Below are 18,350 nucleotides of genomic sequence, written 5' to 3'. Positions count from 1 at the left end.
ATATCACTGTTCTAATGTTTCTTCGGCGTGTTTTTTCAGCCGGTCCAGCGGTCCAGCACTCTGCTCAGCCCGGCGGTCATGTTCAGCACAAGAAAGACCTGGGACCTCGGCCACGCCCCCTGTCTGCAGGACCTCTGGAAGAAAGACATCTCATTGGACGGTGAGTCAGACGTCAGTCGCAGGGGAGGAGGGAGCTTAAAACACCAGCGTGGCTGCATATTTGGCTTGACAGCAGTGTGTGTGTCTTTGTGTGTGTGTGTCTTTGTGTGTGTGTGTGTGTGTGTGTGTGTCATACCTGTTGCTAATGAATGGAGCACAACAGTAGGAGTTAGCGGAGGAATCTAAAGTGTGTGTGTTCAGTCTTTCAGAGGGACCAACGGGTGAGTTGAAATATCACAATGTATTTATTAATGCGTTTGTTCACTCTGTTTGTTTTTCTCAGCTGATCGTTTTACAGTCAGAGTCCCAGGAGAAGGCAGCTCAGGTTAACAACACTAGAGCTTTTGTCAGAGCTACCGAGGGAAATAGGCACAGTTTCTGTGTTTCTCTTGTTATTTGTCTTCTTCTTTTATCCACCATTATCCAATATAGCAAATGTATTAACCATCCTTTATTGTAATAGTCAAAGAAATGTGTTGAGTTGTCAAACATTTCTCTGGTGTCAGTTTCTCAGAAATTAGGATTTTTATTAGTTTTTGTCGGTTTTTATATCTGTTAATCAGACTAACCAAGGTATTTAAAAGAGAAAGCCTCAGACTCTGAAAAGCTTTTAGAAGTTATCACCAGAAATGTTGCCATACTGTTAATACCACACACTCTCCCTTTATGTCACTGAGCAGGACGGCTTTATGGATCATTGATATAAGTATTTTAAGTGCTGGAACGATATTCAATAATCTGATTTAATAATGAATGATTTTTCCAGTGGATTTTTTATTTCTTATAAAATATACTGTACCCGTTTCTCATCATATGAAAACACTAAAACAGTGCCAGTTCATTGTGGAATAGGTTCTCAGATATTCCTCCTAACTAAGTAAAATAAGTAATACCACAGTTAAGAAGTACTCTGTAAGCAGTAAATGTCTCGCGTTCAGAATCTTTCTGAGGTAAAAGTACAGAAGTATTAGCATCAATCTCAAAACTGCAAACTTAAGTTATCCGAGAACGTATTGCATTAAGAAGTACATTTCCCTCCACAATGTAGTGGATTCGAAGTATAAAGTAGCATACAATGGATATACGGAAGTACAATTTTGAAATACTCTGAGTTGAGTACTTTATTAATTGTGCTTTTAATTCAATATAACAGGGAGAGGAAACTTGAGAAATGAAATACATTTTGAAAATTTCTAAATTAACTGATGGTAACATTTCCATATCTGTGTGATAATTTCAGAATTGTCAGCATTTACTGTTTTCCATAAATGCAGCGTTTTTGCAGTGTTTAATCAAGTTTATCCAGTCTATCAGTGTGTCGGTTTAGGTCAGAAAATAATTTTGTTTAAGGCAGGTTTCCCCCCGTTTTGACGTGTATGTGAGTTAAAGGCCTACTTCACCGGTTGGAATATGAAGGTGTATTGAACTCGGAGATCCTATGAAGTATAAATGTGCAAAAAAAAATTTAATCGGATCATCCTAGCCTGAGAAAAGGCAGAAAGAGTGTTTTATGGTCTCACTGTCTAACCCTACATTTCTCTTTCTGTGATGTCACAGAAAGAGAAAGAAAGCCTTTAAGTCTGTTTAATGGTCAGATTTTTCCAACAGAGTGCAGATTGTTCTTGGGTTGATAAGATTTGAGGCCTTGTAGAAAGCTTGTGAACACACACACACAGACAGACATACACACAGACAAACACATACACACACCTACATATACACACACACACACACCCACACACACAAAGTTTCAGGTTAATGTATCAGCAGCTGTTATCACCTGTTATCTGGTTGGACTGGTTTCCACAGTATGCAGTAGGAGTGCAGGTTTACTCAGCGACAGAGGAAGGGAAGATTAATGAGCTGATTCAGGGCAAAAAAATCTGGTTATGGTTGTTTTGTACAAAGACCTCAATAATCTCTGATCACTTATAAATCTGCTTATGGATTCTGTTCACTTTTCTCCTAAGAGACTTACATTTCTTCCCGTACACTGGAGGAGTTTAAACAACAACCCTTTAGATGCTGGAACAGGCCTGTGTGTTCTTTTGGATGTATAGTGTCATTCAGAAGAGTATGAGATAGTCAGCTTTGACACATAGGCTTGTGTGGTCAGGCGTGTTTCAGCATTCATCTTTATACATGTCTTGAGTCTGCAGCTCCCCTGGTTTCTGCTGCTAAGTCCTCAGAAGTGTCCTCAATTTTCATTGATGAAAATTGATAGTTAAACAGGGAATTCATTCAAAAGTTCAATTTGAATTTTAAGATCGACCTCTGCTGGACCACAAGCCAAAACATTGGTTGATTACTGTTGACTGTTTGGGCAGCAATAATTATCTTATTGCAAATTGTGACTTAAACCTATGCTCTGTTTGTCCCTCCCATGTGTCCATAGCCAGCTCAGTGGATTTCCTAATGAGTGATGGTGAAGACGACGGCTCCTTCTTGTCTTTGCCCACTGCCGCCTTCTCACAGCGCCCGTCTCTGACTGCAGAGCTGTCAGAAACAACCGCACCCAGCGAGCAGCTGCTCATCCAGGTAACACGGAGGATACACTCAGAGACTCTGCACACACTGTGTGTATAGTGACAGAGTGCTGGCTCACAGCTGATATCAGCAAATACCCTTACACCTCAGGGACATTTCCTGTTGACATGCTCATCACATCTGTGACATCACTGTTGATCTACTCTGATGTTTTATTTCTCTGCATCATGTTCCACACACACACACACACACACACACACACACACACACACACACACACACACACACACACACACACACACACACACACACACACACACACACACACACACACACACACACACACACACACACACACACACACACACACACACACACACACACACACACACACACACACACACACACACACACACACACACACACACACACACACACACACACACACACACACACACACACAAATTTTTTTCAGTTGAATTGCAACATTCAAGGGATTTGCTTGGGCGAAAAAAGTAATTCCATGAGAATGTCGTCATCAAGTTCAAATTCAGAGTAGTTTGAAATGGTCCACACCTCACAGTGACTAGTGTAAGGAGGTTAGCTCTTGGCTCTCCAACTAGAGCAGTTCACTAGATACTGTCGCTCTTTGTGGGGGCACTACTCTACAGACACCTGCTTGGTGAGGATGCATGAATGTATTTTCCCATATGTGGTCCAGGTCCCTAGAGCTAATATTTTTAAATTGAGGTCCTTAGGGTCATATTGGATGCTGAGTCAGTCAGTCTTTATATTGGACAGTAAGGACTAGCCTTTCGGCTAACTCGCACATCACTAGATACTGTCGCTCTTTGTGGGGGCACTACTCTACAGACACCTGCTTGGTGAGGATGCATGAATGTATTTTCCCATATGTGGTCCAGGTCCCTAGAGCTAATATTTTTAAATTGAGGTCCTTAGGGTCATATTGGATGCTGAGTCAGTCAGTCTTTATATTGGACAGTAAGGACTAGCCTTTCGGCTAACTCGCACATGTCTTAACATATCAAACTGGTTGGTGTCAAACAGTCATGTTTGTCATTTCTTCTTTTGTTCGAACGTCCTCATGTATGTTCAAATGTCTTGTCTCATTGTGATGTCCTCCATTCTTTTCTCTGTCTGAAGAGGGTCACATGGTCTTGCTGGTGGACTCCTGCCAACGTAAAAACCTTCATTCTTCCTCTTACTGTCTCATAGTTTCTGCTGCTTTCACTCAGAGCCTCTTATCCACCTTCTTTTCTATCCGTACACGTTTCATTTAGCCTCCTTGTCATTTCCTCCCTTTCCTCTTCCTGCTCTTAGAAACAGCTTCTTAGTTCCACATGACTGAATACATAAGTGTTCATGGTTCTCTGTGTGTGTTCATTCAGACTCTACAGGACAAAGTGTGTGAGTTTCAAGCCCGTCTTCACTCTGAAGAAGTCACCCGTCACCTGCTGCTCCAGCAGCTGCAGCAGCGGAGCGTTCACGACAGGGCGATTGTCGGTGGAGGCGTTCAGACGTCTGCCCAGCCCAACGGTAAGAACAGCTGAGCTACAGGGTTACCTGTGACCTTCATCACCAACTCATAATGACCAAGCAATAAAGCTGATTTTAAATTTGTCAGGCAGATGAGATTAGCTTAATGTAGATGCATCGGTGTCTGTGTTTCTGTCTGTAATCAGGTCAGCAGAGGAATTCCAAAGTAGGTTAGATTTCATATAGAAACAGTAGGTGAGTCAATCTAGGGAAAAAAAAGGCTTAACCCCAAAAAAATTGATACAAAAGGTTTTTCAATGGATTCCAGTAGTATTTGGTGTGCTGAATAACATACTAAAAGTCTACCAAAATCTACCCCCCAGAAAGCCCTCATTTCCAAGATGGCGGCCGAAATGGCGGCGGGGAGCTTGAAATGGCTATATCTCAAATTGAAAAAATGTTGCAAAGGAATTTTCAACTGATTTTGGTACCTCTGGACATGCTTACAAACATACTAAAAATCTAGGAAAATACACCTTCCGGAAAGGCTTCATTTTCAAGATGGCGTCCAAAATGGTGGCTGGCCAAGCTTAAAATGGCTATATATCTCAATAGAAAAATATTATTCAAATGATTTTTCACTTGATTCTGGTACCTGCAAATATGCTTATGACCATACTAACAATCTAGGAAAATATACCTCCCAGAAAGGCTTCATTTTCATAATGGTGTCCAAAATGGCGGCCGGGAGCGTAGAATGGCTATATCTCAAATGGAAAATGTTACAAAAGAATGTTTCAACTGATTCTGGTACCTCTATACATTAAGAAAGTGCGACAAATCTAGGTAAATATAACTGCTAGAAAGGCGTCATTTTCAAAATGACTGCCTGATGGTATAGGGGAGGGCTGGGCGATTAATTGAAATTCAATTTCGATTACGATTTTGGCGTCCCTCGATCATGAAAACAAGATAATCGTAATAAATTGATTATTGTGTCGCACGCCGTGTCTTGTGTGGTAAATGCAGCGAACCCTTCTGTGCCCCCACCCAAACACTTTCGCTTTCAGCGATTGCAATGCAATGGTTTATTCAGCATAAAGTTAAAGTACTCGCCCAAGACTGATGTTAAATCGAAACACAAAAGCCTTGCGTGAGCGAAATAGCGAGTTGCCAGTTGAAACTCCGTGACGGTGGGTAACGGTGTCATTCACAGTGACACCTCGCCAGTGTGAGCCGCCGCACAGAAAAGCCCTGTGGCTTTACGGCTAAAATGAACCGGGGATATCCTGCCCGTTAACGTTGTTGATGTGGAAGGCTTCAGCTCAGATCTTGTCATCGAGACGACATTGATGAGGTCATTGAAGACGCATGGAAGTGGAATGACTGACAATCAGAGAGCCCTTTGGACCATGTCAAAGTGCATAACATCACAGTACAACACCGCAATGCAGGAGTTCACAAACCAGACATACACAACATCAGAACAGCACAAGGACTCAACAGAGGCAAGGATGAAAAGGGATGCTGCTGACCTGGAGAAGATCACTTCAAAACTTGCTATATGGTCACCTTTCTCTCCAGACTCTTCTTTAAGGAATGTTGTTACAGGTGTTGTTGCTGAGGACGGAGTGAACGTGCATGATTATGACTCTGTTGGACGCAATATCATGCACAAAATGATTGGACAGCCTGCATTCACGTTCTCATTTAGTAGAAAGGATAAAGCCATAACCCTTGGACAAAAATCGTCTATCAAGGTTGCTCCTGATCGAACAATTGATTTTGCACTTCTTTTTCAACGTTTCCTGATTGTCTCCCAAACTGGAGAGCTATCATTGGAGGAGGTTATGCGTTACGAACTCAGTCCTTTCCCTCCTGCCCTCTTTGAAGCTGGAAACATCTTCCGCAAGGCTGATAAACCACAACTTGCGCACGCAATCTGTGATCATGCAAGTGATGCAATCCTAGATTCTGTACCAGAAACAGATCATTATGTTCTTGATGGAGGTTCACTCCTTCACCGAATACCATGGAAGCACGGACAAAGCTATAGTAAAATTGTGCAGTCATATGCAGACTTCACCATCCAACATTATGGCTCAGCTACAACCATTGTGTTCGATGGCTATGGGGATGGGCCATCCATTAAAGACAACACACATCAAAGAAGAGGAAACAATATTCATCCCATTGTCAACTTCACTGCTGAGACAGAGTTCTCAGGTAAGAAGGAGGAGTTCATGTCAAGAGATCTGAATAAACAAAGGCTGATCCAAATGATAAGCGATGAACTGAAAGAAAGGGGTTGCACTGTGGTTAATTCAATTGGAGATGCTGATGTAGACATCGTAAGGGCCGCAGTGGAATCATCTCTTCTTCACACCACTACGCTGATTGGAGAAGATACAGATCTCCTTGTCTTACTACTTCACTATGCACAGAGAGATAGTAAGGGCGTATATTTCAGATCAGACAAGTCAAAAGCTGATGGCAGTTTTAAAGTGTATGCCGTAAACCATTTAAAAGAAGTACTTGGACATGATGTGTGTTCTCAGTTGATGTTCATCCATGCTCTCACTGGCTGTGACACAACTTCTCGTATCTTCGGGGTTTGCAAAAAGACTGCTTTCCAGAAGCTTGTAAAAGGGGATCCCGTCCTTCGATCTTGTGCCAATGCATTCATTGTCCCAAACCAGACCACAGAGGTGATTGATGACCTTGGGTGCCAAGTAATGGCTGTCCTCTTTGGTGGAAAGTGCACAGATTCCCTTGCAGCAATGCGATATAACATTTTCAGCAAGAAGGTTGTCTCAGCTTCATCAACTGTAACGCCTGAACGTCTGCCACCAACTGAATCGTAGAGCGTACTACCAGGTCATGGTCTGGATGGGAACAGAAGATGGTATGGATGCCCTGAACTGGGGGTGGAGCCTGCAGGACAATAGATTTGTCCCACTCATGTCAACAACGAATGTTGCTCCAGACAGTCTCTTGAAGGTCATTCATTGTAACTGTACCACTGCCTGCAAGACACTCCGCTGTTCTTGCAGAAAATATGGACTACCTTGTACTACTGTCTGTGGACCATGTCAACTTAAGGAATGTGACAATCCACTTAACAAGTTTCTTCCAGAGGAGCCCGAAGATGATGATGAATAAAGACCACAATAAGTGTGGCATTTATGTTATTCAACAACAACACCACCTTTCTAGTTTGAATAGTAACCAATTTGAACCATTTAACCAATGTAAGCTTACAGGCAGTCATTTTGAAAATGATGCCTTTCTAGCAGTTATATTTACCTAGATTTGTCGCACTTTATTAGTGTATAGAGGTACCAGAATCAGTTGACATTCTTTTGTAACATTTTCCATTTGAGATATAGCCATTCTACGCTCCCGGCCGCCATTTTGGACGCCATTATGAAAATGAAGCCTTTCTGGGAGGTATATTTTCCTAGATTGTTAGTATGTTCATAAGCATATTTTGCAGGTACCAGAATCAAGTTAAAAATCATTCGAATAATCTTTTTCTATTGAGATATATAGCCATTTTAAGCTTGGCCGGCCACCATTTTGGACGCCATCTTGAAAATTAAGCCTTTCCGGAAGGTGTATTTTCCTAGATTTTTAGTATGTTTGTAAGCATGTCCAGAGGTACCAAAATCAGTTGAAAATTCCTTTGCAACAGTTTTTCAATTTGAGATATAGCCATTTCAAGCTCCCTGCCGCCATTTCGGCCGCCATCTTGGAAATGAGGGCTTTCTGGGGGGTAGATTTTGGTAGACTTTTAGTATGTTATTCAGCACACCAAATACTACTGGAATCCATTGAAAAACCTTTTGTATCAATTTTTTTGGGGTTAAGCCCTTTTTTTTCCTAGATTGACTCACCTACAGTGTTTCTAAGACAAACGCGTTAACCGTCCTCCTCCCACAGTGAAACTCTGTCAGTGTTTGTCTCCTGTCCTGTGATAACAGCAGTGAACGTTTTACAAAGGTTAAGCATTCATTCTCATTGAGGCAACAAGAAAAAAACAGTGCAGCCATATCTACGCATACAATCTGATCTCTGATTAGTTCAACCACTGAATGATCGGCAAAATTACTATTGTCCCATATATCCAATATATTGGTTGAGTTCTACTTTATGTTTCTAACTGTTTCTGGAGGTTCATCCCCCGTTTATGTTATCTCTCTGTGAAGAAGTCCTGTAGTTGCAAAGAGTTTAAAAACCAAAAGCTTAATGTTTATTTAAAGTTTTTAATTTTTTTATACAAATATTTTTTCACCAAATCCACCGTGTGCATCATTGAGCGCTAACAAAAATGTATGTTTTCACTCAGAAACATTTGCGTAGCCATAGCCATATTTTTAGTATTTTGTGAATTGTGTACATTTGTGTTAACTTGCTTGCAGTCTTCTTCTTTACTGCATCTGATGCTGTATTTTTGTCTGTAGGTGTGAGAGTATTGCAGATAGGTGAACAACCTTCAGATCAACTCAGCTGTTTAGAAGAAGAGCAGCTCGTTACTCGGCTGCGCAAACAGGTACGTCTACAGAAAAAGCACGTCACACCTGTACAGCTCCTGACACATATTACTCCTGGGGCCTGTTTCAGAAAGCAGGGTCTGTCAACTGAGTTCAGGATGGACTCAGTTTGTTAACCCACTGAGTTTTTGTCTTTAGAACAGCTGATAATTTTTAGTAAGTCAAGTAAAGTTAAAGTTTTACTACAAGTGTTTTGAAGAGTCTTATCTCCTCCAGGAGCTGTAAGACAATGCTGCAGCCGCAGCGCCACTTGTTAAAAACTAAAACTTTGTGATTTTAGTACACCTGCATGTACCTCTCTCCCTCCACACCTCACTTGTAAGAGGCGTCAGAGAAACCCTTGACATGGATAAAACAGGTTGCAGGAGCTTGAAAGACCTGAAATTTTAGAAATTTAGAATGGGTGTTACAACTTTGTCTTGCATAAACAATCACAGGTGATGCCTTATCTCTCATACTGATATGTGCATATCAGCATGTGAAACCACTTTGACAGGTTTGTTTTATTGATTTAATGAATCTGTCAGTAGAGCCACTGCAGCTTGTATGTTTAACATGTGAGAGCAGGTTTAGTGCTTCACTAAAGGAAAGATGGTTTCTATGTTATGCATCACACGGACAAACAAATTCCTAATGTATTGATCCTCAAATGAGCAAAAAAATTTTGAGGTGAGTTTGTTCGACTGAAATATCTCAGCCATATTAAAATAAGAGCTGACATGTCAAACAAGGTGTTTTTAATATTTAAACGTATTTGCATGTGCACGTGGTGGCGTTTGCAGGTGGAGGAGCTGGAGGAGAAGCTAGCGGATCAGACCCAGGAGGTGGAGAGACTTCGCTCTGAACTGGTGAGTCTATGTTGGACTACATTCCTGAGGAACCCTGGGAAAGAGAACACATTCTAACAACATAAATACAGCTAACACAGTAACACATCATGTTGCTGGGTTCAAGTGTGTCACACAACATATCAGTCAAATCGGTCAAATTATAACACAAGACACCACATTGTTTTGTGCTGTTTGATAATTAATTTATATAGAGTTAGTAAAATAAATGATTTTTAAAAGGATGATGTTTGTGTATGGTTGTGTGGTGTAGGGGGCGACAGACCTGGAGAAGCAGCTGGAGCTCCTGGTGGTGGAGAACCAGCGTCTGAAGCAGGAGCTGAAGTCATGCAGGAGTTCAGAGCTTCAGACCTTCAATGCTGCTGCAGAGAGCTGCAGCTGCAGCCACTGCCCTCACAGCCAGGTAGAGTGGCTGCTTTTCTTTGTCTGCTGTGAAGGGAACTGATTATCTTTGGTCAAAACATTTGCTGACGTTGTGAATTGTGCTGAACAGTGTTGAGCAGATTAATCCATACTGACAATAGTTGCTAGCTATAGCCATAACATGCTTCCTGTGTTGGTGCGAGCTCCACCCAGCTGCCTCAGGTAGAAATGTAACCTTGAAGGGTTTCTCACAGGATGCCGAGTCCCTGCGGAGGGAGGTGTCTCGCTGGGAGAGCCAGGCCCGGCAGAGGGAGCGGCGGCTGGCCGAGCTGGAGCGAGAGCTGCTGGAGAAAAGCTCCAGAGTGGAGAGTCTGTGCCGGCAGCTGGACGACACCACGCGGCAGCTTGACGACAGCAGGAGGCAGCTGGAGGAGACCAGGAGGAGGAAGGGGGAGTCGGAGCGCAAGATCACACTCCGACTGCAGGAGTGTGAGGAGGAACTGGCCAGGCAGGCGGCGGCACCCCCTAGAGTCAAGGTCAGATGGATGTCTTAGCAGCTAGAAATATTGATCAGCTGTTCTGACATCAGGTTTTTAGGCGATCATTTATAAACTATAGTGAGATTGTGGTATAGCTATCATGCGTAACTTGTGTTGCCCCCCTGAGGAATCCTGAGCAATTCTAAAAAAAATCTACATGAGGTAAGCTTTCAGGGATTGCGCATGGACTTTATTCCTTCTGCTGCTCCTTTTTCTTAAAAGTGGAAAAAAACAACTGAAAGATTTCTTGGGCGCTTCATGAGATTTTTCTGAGCTCCTGCGCCACTGTCGGGGGGGCCACACCAGTTTATAAACACTCCCATACTGATGAATACATTTCTGTGGAGCTTATAAACTAGATCAACTTTATGTCAACTCGTTTGAAGAAAAAGTTATGCACCATACTATAGCTTTAATATCTTAATATAGATTGGTGAATGAACATTATAAATTCCTCCTGTCTGCTCGCATTGCAATCTAATCCGAGGTTGTTTTGTTGTACAGTATGTGACTCAGACGGTGGAGGTGGAGTCAGCTGACTCTCAGAAAGCTCTGGCTGAGCTGCAGACGAAGAGCGCAGGCTTGCAGGAGCAGCTGGCTGTGCAGAGGCAGCTGCTGAGAGAGCTGGAGACACAGCTGCATGAGTCTCAGAGATGCTGCGCTCAGCTCAGGACGCAGGTAATGACAGCAGGAGCCATAATCGGCTGCACACCTAAACGTCACTACTGTTTACTGTCTAAGACCCAAGCAATTAAAGCTAACCACACACACACACACACACACACACACACACACACACACACACACACACACACACACACACACACACACACACACACACACACACACACACACACACACACACACACACACACACACACACACACACACACACACACACACACACAACCACACAGTCTGTAGCCGACTGCATGGAGCAACTTGGAAGTCTGTCACGTTCAAGTTATTTTCTTTTGGATTTTTCGACTCCATTTACACTTTTAAATTATTTATATTTTATAAGTGTGGGAGATACTGTGACATTCAGGGGGTCAAAAAATCCTCAACGTTAGCCACCTGTTAGTGAACACACAATTGTTATCCTTTATGCAGCAATAACTATTCCTTCACCTTTCCAGTTTCACATCTCTTTACATTAAAAAAAAATAGAAGAAAATGTTTGTTTTATGAGGGAATATAGGAATCTTGTTGAATGTTGATGTTTAAAAACAAACTGGTTCCTTCATGTGACCAGTGACGGCCCTCTAATGCCTCCCAAACAATACTTCTCTGTTAACTCACTAAGTGTTCACTACAGTCTTACGTGAGTTCCACTGACTGGTCGTATTTAATTTTTATTTGTTTCTTATTTTATACAGAAAGCAGGTGATGCATATTAACATCATGATTGTTTATATATTTTTGCCAATATTTATTTTCTTTATTTGTATCACATTACATAACGAGCAGTCCACACACAGTGACCACGGGTCTGTATCATGAAGCGGGTTCACCTCCATCTGGCTCTGTTTGGGTCACCTGTCACTGAGACTAAAATCCGTGAGCCTGGATAAGCCAGTCTCAATCTGGTTGTGTAACATATAAAACCTTTGTCAGATAAGACTTAATTTCCAAGAGAAACCTGTGTATACAATTATAAAATATTTTATTTTACAATTGTAAAATAAAAGATACTGAAAATTATAATGTACACCAGAATATACAAATCAGAAAATCTATATTTGTAATCCATAACCTAAATAAATAAAAATGCAAGTTAAAAAATTAAAACTATTCAGTTAAAACAAGTGCATTTACAAACACAGATGTAAAATAACAGAATTATCATTGAAAGCAACGTGAATCTACTCATATCTTTCTGTATTTCTATCTGTATGTGGAACTTTAGTCCCTGTCGGGATCCTGTAGGAACTATGACTTTGATGAGGTTTTCCAGTGATCTGATTTGTTGATGGTCAGACTGTTGGCAGGTTTTGTTTGATCCTCTAACTATAATCTTATCTGGAGCAGATTAAAGGTCCAGCATCTGTTACCATGGTGATCTACCCGCATTTAAAGGTAGCCAGCTTCATGATACCAGAAAACTTGATAAGGAACATTCTGGTGTATCTGGTGTTGAAGTTAAACAGGATGTGGCTTCCTCTGCAGTGAGGCATAATGGCGGCTACGTCCCGTGTTTACATCGGGTCATACTCACACACGTTTAAAACGATTCTTATCAAAATAATTTATTGGCAAAGTCCCAATTTCCCAGAATCTCTTAAGCATGCAAAGTTGGTTGGGAAATAGCTCCAGTCTAGAAATGTCGGAGTTTACCAGAAATTGTCCAGCAAGTAGCGAGACTTATTTGTCTTCATGATAGAGAGCTGTGTGTTGGATCGGTGTGTTGAACCACAGCTGTGTAGTAACGGATAATGTGATTATTATAATGGAGTTAAATGGTGAATAAATAGGTTCAGGTCAGTTTCACCACCTCACCTCTACAGTTAAACACTCTTCTCTCTGAATGCGTTGGGCTGCAGCTGCTCGCTGATCGAGGCCGTCTGTGTGGCCTCCTCTCCAAGGCCGTCGGCAGGGGCAACGGCGAGATGGTTCGCAGGTTGTCCAAGGTTGGCCTCACCACCTCTCTCCCCTTTTTGTGTCATCACTGAGATTCACAGTGACAGTAACCCCCTGCTGCTGGGTGAGAGCTCAGGCTCCAAAGCTGCCAAATAAACCACACAGACTCATTTAGAACCAAAGTGTTTTAATGAGAAGAATGTTATTGATTGCATACAGAATATTAGCTGCAAGCATATTGGGAAGATTTGGAATGAATCTATGAATGAGTTCAAAAAGCATGAGATGAAATTATATGCAGGATTTCCTCATCTGAATTGTACATATTATTTTGAATTATACACATTATAAAATATTGATATTCTTAATATCTATGTCACACATTGTAGGAAGTTTAGTTTTCTGCAATAGTTTATATTACTTGATTCATTCCTTGACTAAAACGCTCAGACATTAGTCAGACTCAGCTCTGTCTTTTCTGTTAATGTTGACATCTGAAAAGATTTCACTCTGAGGTGGACGAATGGTCAGGAAAAGACAGCAGCATATGTGGTTTACCTGGCAAACTAGTTTAACTGGGATGCTTTGGAGCTTGTGAGAATGTCAGATCTGAGATCTTCCACTGTGTGATATGGATCCATTAGGCCTCAATCTCTCCCAGTGTTCCCTTACCTGTTGTATCTGTCACCACCATTAAGGCCTGGTTCACACTACAGCCAGGATATAAAGATTGCTTATTTTACTTTATCGCGTCTTTCAAACTGACCACTACGTGACCTGGTGTAAAACACAGACTGAAAGAAGGGGGGAACTGCTAGCCTAGCTGCTAGTCTGTCTTTTTCACTTTATGTATGAATAGCTGTAAGCAGCGTTTGGTCAGGACATAACTACCAATCACTCCTCCTCTATATTTAAATTGCCTGAATACGCCTCTTTTGTCATGCTAAGTATTTAAAAGTGGTTAATTATGTAGTTAAACCAGACAACAATGTAAAGTTATTTTTAAGTAAGCTTAACTTAATTAGTATGATTATTATATTATTTGGTGGATAGAACTGCACAGCGGCAGCCATTCAGTGTTGTTGACAAAGCTGTATGTAGTTATGTATACAAAGTGAGAAATATCTTGGCCCTCAGAAATCACAACATCACTCTATTACAGCCACTTATCTCAACAATATGACCTTAATTTAAAATTTGGCAAAGGAGCTGGCAATTAAACCCAGTAAGCTTGGCAGCTGTCCTGCTAACGTGCAAGATTACTCGTTAGCAAAACAGCTAGTGTGTATCGCTTAAACTAACCAAAGAATTTCCTGCTATTTCACTACTTATTTAGACTAAATAAATCTATTGAAGACACAAGGAAATGGAAAGATGTGGTATGGCAATAAATGTTGTTACAACTTTGTTTCCCCTCCAGTCTTTGTGCTAAGCTAAGCTTAACACTTTGACATAGAAACCTAACCATAAGCCTACCTTTAACTGCAGTGTGAATGAAGCCTTCCTGTGTCTCGGGCTCCTGAACCTTGTACGCCTGTGTGATCAGATGTCTGTGTTCTCCAGTGATACCAGCTGTAGTTCTAGTAGCTGCTGTTGTGTTGATTCATACAATGTTCCTAGTAACTTGGTCTGACCTTGTCTTCAGATCACATGTTCACTTGTTCAGTGTGTAACTACTGGCTGTAGCCTAGTTGACGGAAAATAGACTTGGACTGTAAAACAAACAAACAAAAAATTCCTGCTGTTAAGTTGATTTAAAAAACAAATTGAATGTGTTCAGACATTAAACCACTTCTTGTGTAGATAGGCTGCTGGTGCACTACCACACTGATGTAAGCCGCCTCTAAGCTGATGAGCCATCGGTCCCTTCTGGGCGATGCTCAGGAAACACAAAGAGCTCTGTTGGTGGTGCAGGTCCAGTTTGGGTTACATTTGACTCCATGGCATGAGTTGAGGTTCCCGTAGCCTTACTGTGAAACAAGATTTCCAGGCTCCGTGCAGCTGGCGTTTCATCGTCTGTCTCCGTGATCAACATGTGAACAGCAGAATCACGCTGCTCATGATACAAAGTAATCTGAATGCAGAGCGCTGGTGTGCTGCTGCTGGTCTTCTCTCTCTGTGTGTGTGTGTGTGTGTGTGTGTGTGTGTGTGTGTGTGTGTGTGTGTGTGTGTGTGTGTGTGTGTGTGTGTGTGTGTGTGTGTGTGTGTGTGTGTGTGTGTGTGTGTGTGTGTGTGTGTGTGTGTGTGTGTGTGTGTGTGTGTGTGTGTGTGTGTGTGTGTGTGTGTGTGTGTGTGTGTGTGTGTGTGTGTGTGTGTGTGTGGTCCTGGTCTGCCCTCTCTGATCATGTCCCCCTGCCTCCTTCAGATCCTGGTGTATGAGGGAGAGATGGAGCGAGCTCAGGGGCAGCTGGAGGTGGAGATGCAGAACCTGGAAGAGGAGAAGAACCGTGTGATCGAGGAGGCATTCATCAGAGCCGAGAGCGAGATGAAGGCCGTCCACGAGAACCTGGCAGGTCAGACGCTGTGTCCTGTTTGCTGTCCTCTGCAACAGTGTGTGTTAAGACTTGTTTTCAGCATTGGTGGTGGTGGTGTTGTTGTGTTGCAGGAGTGCGTATGAACTTGCTGAGCCTGCAGCCCGCCCTCAGGACACTCACCGGTGACTACAACTGTCTGAAGAGGCAGGTGATGGACTTCCCCTTCATGCTGGACAAAGCTATCACAGAGGCCAAGCAGGAGGTGAGTGAGCATGCTCAGAAGACGAACAGCTGGGATTTGCTTCTGTCCTGTCATTTAACCATGCTTGCATTTCTCTACTAGTTTATGACTATACATCAGCTAAGTATAATCCATGACTCCTTACATTGTAATATGAAGACATGCTAATTTTTGTGTTTATTGAGTTTTTCATTTTGACAAATGAAGAAAAAAACAACAACAATATATATATATATATATATATACAGTCATATGAAAAAGTTTGGGAACCCCTCTCAGCCGGCATTATAATTGACTCTGCTTTCACAAAAAAAATATAAAAGTGGTATGTCTTTAATTTACCAGGAACAGCTAAATACTGGGATGTTTTCCAAACAAAGATTTTTTGAAAAGCAGTATTTGGTTGTATGAAATAAAATAAAATGTGAAAAACTGGCTGTGCAAAAATGTGGGTACCCTTGTGGTTTTGTTGATTTTAATGCCTGTAACAGCATGTAAAACTGATGACTTTAAACACAAAGTTGGTTGGATTATGTTGTTAAGCCTTGAACCTCATAGAAATGTCTTTATTTTAGGTGCCTAAATGCAAGTTGCACTTCTCTTTGACTCTCTGCTGAAGTGAGACAGAATGGGATCATCAAAACAGCTCCCAAAAGATCTGAAAAACAAAGATTGTTCATTGTCATGGTTTAGGGGAAGGCTACAAGAAGCTTTCCCAAAGGTTTCAATTGTCAATTTCGACTGTAGGGAACGTTGTCAGGAAATGGAAGGACACAGGCACAGTGGCAGTTAAACCCAGGCATGGCAGACCAAGAAAAAAACAGGAGCGGCATAGGTGGAGGATTGTGAGAATGGTTGCACACAACCCACAGATCACCTCCAAAGACCTGCAAGAACATCTGGCTGCAGATTGTGTATCTGTACATCGTTCAACAATTCAGCGCAATTTGCACCAAAACATCTGCTTTTTATAAAGACCAAATAACTTAATTTTTGTCTCATCAGTCCAAAGTATTTTCTTCCAATATGAATCTGGCTTGTCTAAATGAGCTTTTGCATACTCCATGCAACTGTATCTGTGGCGTGGGCGCAGAAAGGGCTTCCTTCTCATCACCTGGCCATACAGATGTTTTGGTGCAAATTGCACTGATTTGTTGAACCATGTACAGATACACAATCTGCAGCCAGATGTTCTTGCAGGTCTTTGGAGGTGATCTTTGGGTTGTGTGCAACCATTCTCACAATCCGCCGCATATGCCGCTCTTGTACTTTTCTTGGTCTGCTAGACCTGGGTTTAACTGCAACTGTGCCTGTGTCCTTCCATTCCCTGACAACGTTCCTTACAGTAGAAATTGACAATTGAAACCTTTTGGAAAGCTTCTTGTAGCCTTCCCCTAAACCATGATAATGAATAATCTTTGTTTTTAAGATCTTTTGGGAGCAGTTTTGATGATCCCATTCTGTCTCACTTCAGTAGAGAGTCAAAGAGAAGTGCAACTTGCATTTAGGCACCTAAAATACATTTTCTCATGATTAAACAGACATTTCTATGAGGTTCAAGGCTTAACAACATAATCCAACCAACTTTGTGTTTAAATTCATCAGTTTTACATGCTGTTACAGGCATTAAAATCAACAAAACCACAAGGGTACCCATATTTTTGCACAGCCAGTTTTTCACATTTTATTTTATTTCATACAACCAAATACTGCTTTTCAAAAAATCTTTGTTTGGAAAACATCCCAGTACTTAGCTGTTCCTGGTAAATTAAAGACATACCACTTTTATATTTTTTTTGTGAAAGCAGAGTCAATTATAATGCCGGCTGAGAGGGGTTCCCAAACTTTTTCATATGATTGTATATATATCTCACATAGAAAATAATAAGAACAGTATGTACTGTAACTGTACGCATTCCCAACACAAGCACATTATTATCAATGACATAATCTTTTTGCAATTTGTATAAAAAACCTATCCAGCATCCTTTAACAATGCACCCATACATCTACACAAAGTAGTGATAATTATATCTGCAAAATTAAATTAAATTAAAGTAAAACATATTTAAAAAATTTAAAAAAAAATATAAAGATACATACACGCATATATATACAAATAAACGCTTAAATAATTCTAAAGATATTTTTTTTTGGCATTTTTATGCTTTTATTGATAGTGTAGTGACATAGTTGAAATGGGGCAGAGAGGGGAGTGACATGCAGAGAACGACCGCGGGCTGGAATCGAACCCAGGTCCGCTGATGGCCGAGGCCCATGGGGGGGACGCCGTACCAACTGAGCTAAGGGCGCCCCCTAAACGCTTAAATAATTAATAAGAAAAACTATTTTAAAAAAATAAATAAAGACAGGACATTCAATAAAAAAAAAATAAAAAAAAGTAGGTACACTACAATGCATTACTTATTTCTGATTCTCAGCATATACTACATGACCTCTAAAGCAGAGGTTCTGCTGATCCCTCCTCCACTTCATCAGACATGCTCATTTAATAAAAATCAGAAACTTGTGAGTTTTATAAGTCGAAAATTGTTCAGGAAACATACAAATAGTGTAGTTTTCAAAGAGGATTTATTGGTTTATTAGGG

At 41.3% G+C, this 18,350-nt stretch overlaps 1 protein-coding gene across 5 annotated transcripts in view; it reads left to right on the top strand.

Moving 5' to 3' along the window:
* Positions 1–18,350, top strand: part of kifc3 (kinesin family member C3) — a 52,750-nt gene that overhangs the window by 25,643 nt on the left and 8,757 nt on the right. For 4 of the 5 annotated variants that reach the window (XR_013844984.1, XM_080032640.1, XM_080032638.1 and 1 more), the window contains exons 2-12: positions 40–160; positions 2,555–2,697; positions 3,811–3,846; positions 4,056–4,203; positions 8,607–8,695; positions 9,479–9,544; positions 9,798–9,947; positions 10,162–10,443; positions 10,951–11,124; positions 15,392–15,539; positions 15,632–15,762. Coding sequence is in view for 4 of the 5 variants with exons in the window: in XM_080032640.1 (XP_079888766.1) it covers positions 79–160; positions 2,555–2,697; positions 3,811–3,846; positions 4,056–4,203; positions 8,607–8,695; positions 9,479–9,544; positions 9,798–9,947; positions 10,162–10,443; positions 10,951–11,124; positions 15,392–15,539; positions 15,632–15,762 (1,449 nt within the window). In the remaining variant the exon portion in view is untranslated. The remainder of the gene's footprint in view (positions 1–39; positions 161–2,554; positions 2,698–3,810; positions 3,847–4,055; positions 4,204–8,606; positions 8,696–9,478; positions 9,545–9,797; positions 9,948–10,161; positions 10,444–10,950; positions 11,125–15,391; positions 15,540–15,631; positions 15,763–18,350) is intronic. The other variant, XM_080032639.1, reaches the window with a different exon arrangement.

Source organism: Ammodytes marinus, assembly GCF_949987685.1.
Source record: "Ammodytes marinus genome assembly, chromosome: 1".
In the NCBI taxonomy this organism is placed as follows: Eukaryota; Metazoa; Chordata; class Actinopteri; order Uranoscopiformes; family Ammodytidae; genus Ammodytes; species Ammodytes marinus.
This window is presented reverse-complemented; position numbering and strand designations above follow the sequence as displayed.